General features: G+C 39.9%; 1 protein-coding gene across 1 annotated transcript; it reads right to left on the reverse strand.

Moving 5' to 3' along the window:
* Positions 1-755: 755 nt before the first annotated feature.
* On the reverse strand, positions 756-7,935 carry LOC135115083 (puromycin-sensitive aminopeptidase-like protein). Its single transcript, XM_064031574.1, has 8 exons — positions 7,822-7,935; positions 7,117-7,338; positions 6,584-6,816; positions 5,576-6,427; positions 4,538-4,559; positions 2,715-3,095; positions 2,184-2,520; positions 756-1,935 (listed from the first exon to the last, which is right to left on the reverse strand). Exons 1-8 carry the CDS (start codon positions 7,933-7,935, stop codon positions 1,760-1,762), a joined length of 2,337 nt encoding a protein of 778 aa, XP_063887644.1. The 3' UTR covers positions 756-1,759.
* Between the last annotated feature and the right edge of the window lie 1,398 nt (positions 7,936-9,333).

Raw genomic sequence — 9,333 nt, forward strand, 5'->3', positions numbered from 1 at the left:
AAGCTGTAGTCAGAAATTGAATCTGGTACCACTGTTTTGTCTCGTGTTACGAAACAAAAAGATACGTAAAGAATAGGCGTGAAAAGATTCAATTTTCCGGGGACTTAAATCCGAGACAACATACTCATTGCACTACATGACCTGGCAAGGCCAAAGTGATATAATCACCTCGACTGGCCTGCTTCTACAGTACAAGAGGATCGCATGAGATACTGTAGATATGCTGAATAGAATCAAAAGATTTATGAGCTAATCCTTCAGACTGCTTCTCAATGAATGAGGTCTGTATTTTTTTTACCTCATCAAGATGCTGTTCCTTGTTCATGCCATTAGTTCCTGATGTTATCAGATAATGGAGACCGGAGAAGCCTTTTCCCATACTGAAAATACAGTCTTAAGGTAGAAAGTATGATTTTGATATAGTGACTGAAAATGTCACCTTTTGTCTTTACATGTTTTTATATTTATAATTCTAAAGGAAATTTTGGTAATTATTATGAACTTGATAAGAGACAACCATGTGGCTTGAGGACCCGTACTAGAATTGTCTCATGTGCCGTGTATAGTGTAGAGTTATGAAACATTGTGATGTACTTACTAATCAATAATATCATGCCACTGATCTCTTAAGAAGGTCCAAGCCAGGTCTTGTCCCACAGTGTTCGAGGCCACAGAATAGAACACCATGACTGCATCTTGCTTCCTTATGCCAGTGTCTTTGGTGAACGCCATTTCAAGGTACCTGGTGAGCCACTTATTTGTATTATTTAGTTTGAAGGTAAAAAAAAATAAGGATCGGAGACGGCCACGAGTGCTTAACGGTGCCCAACCTTCAAGCAGAACTTCATGACCGGAGAATTTTGACGTGGTACATCTTATGGTGCTCGCTGACAGCCTTCTCGCTCATTCAGAGAAGTGTAGGAATGGAAAGCTCACAAAATATTAGCTATTATCCTGCTTAAATGACCTTGGGCATCATTCAAGTAGAACGCACCAAACTCACCGGAGAACACTATTTACGAAAATCAAACAAGTGCACAATGGTTGGAAACAGGCTTTGTTGTTGCTTAATGCATCATACTTTTCTACATGGACCTGATGTCCTGTGGTGGAATATCATCATCTCACCTTGACAGAATCCACTTCTCCCTGGAGCACCCCAAAGCCGAGAGCAGTCTGCTCGTTTCAGAGCCAACATTTGAGTTGAGGTACTGATTCCATGCAAACTCCCATTCCTTGTCCTTACCAGCAGCTATGGCAGTGCAGTACACCACATCCCTCAGGTTTGGGGAGATGATGCTGAAAATTGTGATTCTAAGGATTCTGTTTAGTATTTCGTGACTATGACTTATTTTATTGGTCCTACAAAGGAAGGAAGGAAAAGTTCATGACTGTGTTTACAGAATGCTTTAAAGATTATTTCACTCCTCCTTTCAATGTGCTTTCACCTTTTGTTCATTGGGTTCATCATCCACTGACTGAAGAGGCTGACAGACTGGGTGACACAGTCTTCATGACCCAGCTTGCAGGCCCAACTGAGCATCTTTGCTCTTTTGTGCTGATCAAGATGAGGGTCAGTTAGAGAGTCTTGAAACCCAACAGACTTGTACAGCGGCTCAAGCAGACGGAGTAAGAAATTCTGAGGGTAATGGGCTAGTTAATGTAGTGAAAGAGAATGTTTGCTGTGACCATGCTGAGATGGTGTATGATGTGAATTCTGAACTCATGAATTATTCGTGTTTGACTTCGAATCTGATTTTCAAATAATGCAGTGAAATAGTGCTCCATTCACCTTCAGAGCTCCATAAGCTCCATTATGGGAGAAAAGTTTATGAATGTACGCCAAGTTGTCCAGAGCAGTAGCCCATGGTACGTATGAGGTTTCCTTCTTTAGGTATGCAATCAGGTTCATTGACAAGGAATATGATAACTGACCTGAAAAGAAAATAATGTTGTTATGATTCTTGTATTACAACGAAGAGTATTTGTGACGGAAAAATTTCATAAATTAAATGTGATTTACTGCAAATATAGACTATTCATCAGAAAATGTACACGGGCATTAAGAGTAACAAACTCAATAGGATATCCATTCATACAAATGTCTTCTAGAGAAAATAAGTATGTACTGGAGAGTTGGTGGCTGAGCAACATTGTGACCAGAAATAAAGCAACAAAAGTACCCGCTCGTGCCAAGTTGAGTGCGTCATCTATGAGCTGCGCGCGGTTGTTGACGTGGATCTTGGTGTGATCGGCTTTGAGCTGCTTGATCAGCAGCTCCCAGTTGTTGTCGTCGTAGTTGACTCTGTAGTAGCCAGTCTCCTGTACATTGAATATCACCCACTGCCTGCTATCTGGGAGGGACCGGATCGTGATCTTAGAGTCAGTCTTTGAGAGCCACCTGGAGGGTGCTGTCTTGCTGAAGTCAGCAGTGGCCTGTGTGGTGTAGGAGAGTGGCACCCACCACCTGTAGACTTGAGCGTCAGTGGACTTGGCGTCTTTCCTCAACAGGAACCGCTCCTGGTGAAACAAACAGTAATTTCAGTTTTATTTACATGAATTTTGAGTTACTACGATTATAAATCAACTATAATTACTGAATTGGTTGATGTATGTGTGTGTGTGTTTGAGACAGATTTTTACGGACCGTCATGGGATAAGTTATGATTATAAAATGGAGACTCATTCGTCCCTTGATCATTTCATGTGACTACCTGTGTGACTGTGGCCGACGTTCCATCGGCACTTCTGATGACTTTGATCACAGGATAGCCCATCTGTAGTGTCCATGTTTCCATGGCAGTCTTGACGGTGATGTACTTGGTAAGTGTGAAGTCCTGATGAGCAGCTTGTGTCAGCAAGTCCCACAGATTATCCTGCTCTGCATTGGCATATGCTCTTTGTTGTGATGGGAAGGGAAAGGAAGAATAAACTGACGTTAAATAAATCACATTATATTTTCCTTTCTCATGCTTGGTACTTAGGAATTGTAATAGAGTTTTAAACAAGTTAGCATATGCTCCATAATATAGAGATGGAAAGACAAAGAAAGAATGAACTGGGATATCAAAATTAATGAACATTTCTATAGTTTTCTTTCAAATGTTTCTAGGATAGGATTGAAATTATATTCAATGCATTTGAACGGGCTATCCTAGGTCGCATGGCTTTTACGCCATCTGCAAACTTATATCTGTGGAAATACGTACGATCGTAACAAGAACACAAGTCTTCACGTTATGGTAACACAACTCTTTCAGTTTCGTGATATAAGTTTCATCTCATCCACTGGATGAAGTTGATGGATAACTTGCTAAAACTTCAAGGGTGACCTCATCTAGACTATGCTGTGCGTTTCTGGTCACCATATTACAGGAGGGAGGTAGATCTATTGGAATTAGTACAAAGGAGAATGACTAAAAGGATACAATAGATGAGAGATATTCTTTATGAAACGAGACCGAAGCTTTAAATTTACATTCCTTAGAGGGGCACAGGTTAAGAGGGAACGTGATAGAGGTCTTTAAGTGGTATAGGGGACATGACAAGGGTGACATAAGCAAAATTGTCAGGATCAGTAATCAGGGTAGAACAACAAATAATGGGTTCAAGCTTGAAAAAGCTAGGTTCGAAAAAGAGATAGGAAGCAATTGCTTCTCAAATAGAGTAGTAGATCAATGGAATTGATTCAGTAATCAGGTTGGTAGTGCTGTCATTAGAAAGCTTTAAAAGATTAAACAAATTTATGGATGGGGATGATATGTGGAAATAGGTAGGTATGTTTCATACAGGGACTATCACATTTAGACCTGATGGCTTCTTGCAGCTTCCCTTATTTTCTTATGTTCTCATGTTACATTATCTCGGGTTTAGGATGTATCGTCACCCTGGGACGAATGCTATTTTTTCCTCTCTATATGAGTTTAATTTATCAATTCAAGTTACACAAGTAACGTAGTACAACGTTATAAATTCTGGCACATATGGAAAAAACAACCATATTTTGGCGCCAAATCTTTGCAGGACAATGGCAAAGATTGCCTGTTGACATCGTATCTTCCGTCTTGTCTGAGTTGCTGCTTGTCTGTTTACATCGTGTCTCCCTTTTGTCTTCCCTGACTTGCTGCTTTCTTCTTTAGGAATACAACCCATCCTTTCACATCTTGGTTCTTCTTTCATGACATGTTCGTGCAATCAACCAAAGCACATGTATATATCGGGGTTTTACAACGCACTGCAAACTCATATCTCCCGCTTTGTTTATATATATATATATATATATATATATATATATATATATATATATATATATATATATATATATATATATATATATATATATATATATATATATATTAAATAATTTATTCATTTATTCATTTATTCATTCATTCCTACTAATTTTCCTTTCCTCTTCAACTTCAAAAGTGTGGTCAGTTAGCAGCTTTCTCAATGGTTCATGTGTACAGCTGCTCACCTGGTGTTCAGATAGTTGGTGAGACCCTTACGGAAGGTTGCCTCCGTCAGGAAAAAATACATCATTCGGACTATTGAAGCACCTGAGGGTTAAAAAGACTGTGCTAAAATCTGAGTAATCTATTCTCTGGAGGAATGTATGTATATGTGTATGTATACGCAATACACACACACACACACACACACACACACACACACACACACACACACACACACACACACACACACACACACACACACACACGCACACAGAGTAAACGAAGCTGGCAAAGTGATGCGATGCGCTGGCGACTTTTTCCTATTCTAAGAAATGTTTTCAGCCATTCATGGTTAAGTAATTTGAAATTCTGGATTCTCTGTAAGGTAACTCACCCACAAAATGGGGTTTGTTTGAATACTACGGATGATTTGCGTGTAATGGAGCTTGTCAGGGTCACAACTTGCCGTCTGTTTATATAACTTGTTGAGTTTGTTTTTCCATAAGATGGTGAAGTGAATGGACTATCCTTATCAACATTCAATTTAAAGAGTGTTGACTTTGCTACCGTCTTAATATTTGTTTTGCGTTATTACCAGCCTTAAATAGATTGTATATAGAAGTGATCCACCCACTCTTAGATTCTGGCTCAAGTTCCATCACTCGTTATTGAAACGCAACGAAATGTATGTTAAGTTAAAAAAATTGCCCTCAGACGGTAAAATGTGACATCATGTTCATGATATTTCATGACATACTGATAATTTTATCCACCTTTGAAACAAAGCCAACTAATGGAAGATAGCAAGAAATGCAACACTGCGGCAGAGAGAGAGAGAGAGAGAGAGAGAGAGAGAGAGAGAGAGAGAGAGAGAGAGAGAGAGAGAGAGAGAGAGAGAGAGAGAGAGAGAGAGAGAGAGAGAGAGAGAGAGATTGAATAAGTAAATAAGTAAAGAAATAAAATAGAAAATGAAATTTAGGGAAAAATTTCCTCCATGGAATTACCATAGATACATGTTTGGAATGGACTCAGATATGATGGCAATGAAAAATGTCCATCGAGTTAAGAAGAAAAATAACATGTAAATATGACACGACCACACCTCTGCCACTGTATATTACTGCTTGATAAATACGGCCTCACCTTTGGAGTAAGTGATGGTATCAAATATCTCGTATATCTCATCAGGATGACCAACAGGGATGCTGATGGGATGGGAAGACTCAAGGCAATCAAGTCTGAAAACCCTGTGTAAGTCTATCACGATGAACTGATCCATCATTTGCCACTCTGGCTCAGCATGGTCAGCGCCCACATACTCCATGAAGCTTGCAAAACCCTCACTGAGCCACATATCTGTCCACCATTTAGGAGTTACCAGGTTCCCAAACCACTGGTGAGACAGCTCGTGTGCCACAAATGTTGTTACTCGCTGTTTGTTGTAGGCTGAAGACACCTTCGGGTCATAAAGCATTGAAGTCTCCCTGTAGGTGATAAGGCCCCAGTTTTTCATGGCGTCTGTGGCGAAATCTGGTATGGCAGTCATGTCTTGTTTCGGAAGTGGATATGGGATACCGAAGTAGTCCTCAAAGAAGGTGAGGATGTCTGTAGCGGTTTCAAGTGAGTATTTTGCCTGGTTGATGGCAGCCTCTCGTGCCCACGCCCTCAAGGACATGCCGTTTTCTGTGACAACTTCCATCGTCGTGAAGTCAGACACAAGGAATGCCACAAGGTAGGTGGACATGGGGACACTGGTGTTGAAATGGTCCCACATCCACCCCTGCTGACCTTCTACTGGCCAGCTGTTTATTTTGGGCATGTTGGAGATGGCGGACATGTCTGTCTCCCTCGCCAGGAACACCTCAAACGTGGCTTTCATGGCCGGCTCGTCGAAGCACGGGAAGGCTCGGCGGGCATCTGTCGGCAGGAACTGTGTCACGGCAAGCCACCTGTGGCACAGTAAACAGGTGCATCATTCTGTGTTTATCAGTTTGCATTACTGATGGACAATGGACATCGTACAGGTTGCACGGTACAGATATTAAGATCTGATTAATTTGCCAAACAAGCCCTGACTCTCCACACTTTTAAATTGATGTCGAGCAGGACAAGCATTCTTGCTATATCACTTAACACCTTCTATTCGTACGTACCTCTCTGTGGCGTTTGTGTCTTTGTATGATGATCTGTAGAAGCCACGCGTCTGATCGTTGAGGCAACCTGTGAATTCCATAGACATCACATATCGGCGACCCCAAGTTAGTGGATATTGGAGGTAGGCAATGTAAAACTGGCGCTGATTGTCATACGTCTGCTTCAAGATGCCCACGCCCTTCTCATTTCGGCTAGTAGCATCCACTATCTGTATTTATCATTATTTTGCATTATTCATAATTTGGGGTTCCTGTAATGAGTTTATTAATGTTACTCATATCCATACTTGCAATGATGAACAATGTTTATTTGAGGTCTTTGTCATCACATTGTTTTGCTTTCCTGCCTGCTTGTATTTAGACTGTACAGTACACACACACACACACACACACACACACACACACACACACACACACACACACACACACACACACACACACACACACACACACACACACACACACACACACACACACACACACACACACACACACACACACACACACACCTTGACTGTGTCATTGTGGGTGATGATGTCTGCCATGTGGAAAGTGAAGATAGAGGTCTCCTTCACTACCTCCACCTCCACCTCCACATAGCCTGCGATGCTAAAATTGCCCCTGACGAAAGGCTGAAGGTGAACCAGATAGTGCAGTGGTCGGAGGGAGGTAGGCAGCCTCACGTCCGTGACTTCTACGTCTGACCAAATATTGGATGGAAAGCTGTCCTCCTGAGGCTTAAGAACATAAAAAAAAGTAAATTATATATATATATATATATATATATATATATATATATATATATATATATATATATATATATATATATATATATATATATATATATATATATATATATATATATATATATATATATTACGTCTCTTCATCTGTACATATCGTTAGGAAGAATAAACTTCATTAACACCTAAGGCGTTCCTCATAAAGTTTGTTTGTTATGGAAGTGTTTGATTTAGTCCACCATAAATCTTACCTAAATATAGAGTATCCTTTTTCACGAAGTTAAAGAGTTGTTGTTGTTGTTGTTGTTGGTGGTGGTGGTGGTGGTGGTGATGGTGGTGGTGCTGGTTGTGGTTGGTGGTGGTAGTGATGGTGGTAATGGTTTTGTTGTAGTTATTGTTGTTGTTGTTGTTGGTGGTGGTGTTTTTGTTGTGTTGACACACACACACACACACACACACACTGTTACTCACCGGCAGAACAGCTCCTGTCGTGGACGGGACTTGTCTTGCGTGGCGGGCCTGTGTAGTTTCATCCACGTTGAGCTCAAAACAGTCAACGACCTCTAACGGTAAACAGTATGCCATGAGGACGCTCAGTAATATTATTCCTCCTTTACTCTTGTAACAACTGTTTTTCTTGCCGCAGGTTACCGAGACTGCAGATTCATTCACCTCCATGGTCAGAACCTGTTTGCTTTGTGCAGTTTTGGGTGTGGCATGTATAAATCTTCCCATTATTTGTTTCTTTCCTTCTCTTTCAGCTGGTTTTCATGTATTAGAGTGTTATGGGGATTAATGTTGAAAACCTATATATCCATCCTCCAGGTTGACGTCTCCTACTAAAGGGAATAGCTGAGATAAGGCTGTTTGTTAATACTGAAGATAAGTGATGATGATGATGATGATGACGATGATAATAATAATAATAATAATAATAATAATAATAATAATAATAATAATAATAATAATAATAATGACAATAATAAGAGTAATAATAGTAATAAGAATCTATATGTCTGTCTTATTACATTGTATTCTAGTAAGCTACATACTTATATTCGTATGTGTACCAGGCTGAAATCTCTCATATAGTTCAGAGAAGGCGAGGAATAGCTTAAGTGCTTACTACACAAATTGTAGAAGTATTTTGAAGAAAATAGACTTGCTTAGAGGAATGGTGTGTGTAGAGAACTTTGATATCAAGCTTCGTTATATATGTCAGGAAAAGTATTTAATCCAGAGGTTAAGATAGATAGTTATACACTATTCTCTAAAGAAAGGAAAAACAGAAGAGGAGGAAGCGTCGCGCTGTACGTTAGGGACATGTTAATACAATGTTGTATTAAGAGTAGAATTAAAACAGATAGCAAAATGGAGTCGATATGGATAGATATTAAGAAAGGATCACAGTCACTGGTACTGGGATTAGTGTACAGGTCACCGAATAGTGCAAAGGAAGTTAACACCCCACTATGGAAAGGAAATAAACAAATCAAGCAGGTACAGTCAGTTGTGTGGTAGATTTTTACTTTAGGAATATCGACTGGAGCCTGATGGTGAAGCAAAGGAATTTCTTGAGGTAATTCAGGATAATTTTTTAAAACAGGTAATCTTAGAACCCACAAGGGGGAATAATATTCTAGATTTATAGATTTAATTCTGACTAACAAAGAGGAAGCAGTCACGCAGGTAGAGGGTGGAGGACAGCTATGATACTTAGGGCGGAAGAGAAGTATATACAAGATATTAAAGGCAGGGGAAGAGGTTTTAAGGCTACAATATAATAAATTAGTTAGAACAGTCAGGAGGTTAACGAGGAAAGCTAAAAACAATTATGAATTAAAGGTAGCCAGTCAGGCGAAGACGGACCCCAAGGGATTCTATCAGGTATACAGAACGAAGAATAGAGAAACAATAGGTCCATTAAAGGCAGCAGATGGGGAGCTGGTTAGTTCTGTGGAGGAGTTTATTAAAATTCTGAAC

Source organism: Scylla paramamosain, chromosome 28, assembly GCF_035594125.1.
Source record: "Scylla paramamosain isolate STU-SP2022 chromosome 28, ASM3559412v1, whole genome shotgun sequence".
NCBI lineage: Eukaryota > Metazoa > Arthropoda > Malacostraca > Decapoda > Portunidae > Scylla > Scylla paramamosain.

Excerpts from the sequence above, each read along its gene's own strand:
- LOC135115083 (XM_064031574.1), bottom strand. The coding sequence starts at position 7,935 with ATGGCATACTGTTTACCGTTAGAGGTCGTTGACTGTTTTGAGCTCAAC. Across the intron at positions 6,428-6,583 it reads GTACGAATAGAAGGTGTTAA|ATGCACCTGTTTACTGTGCC; the intron begins GTGATATAGCAA and ends AAACACAGAATG. Across the intron at positions 4,560-5,575 it reads GAGGCCGTATTTATCAAGCA|GTGCTTCAATAGTCCGAATG; the intron begins GTAATATACAGT and ends TTTAACCCTCAG.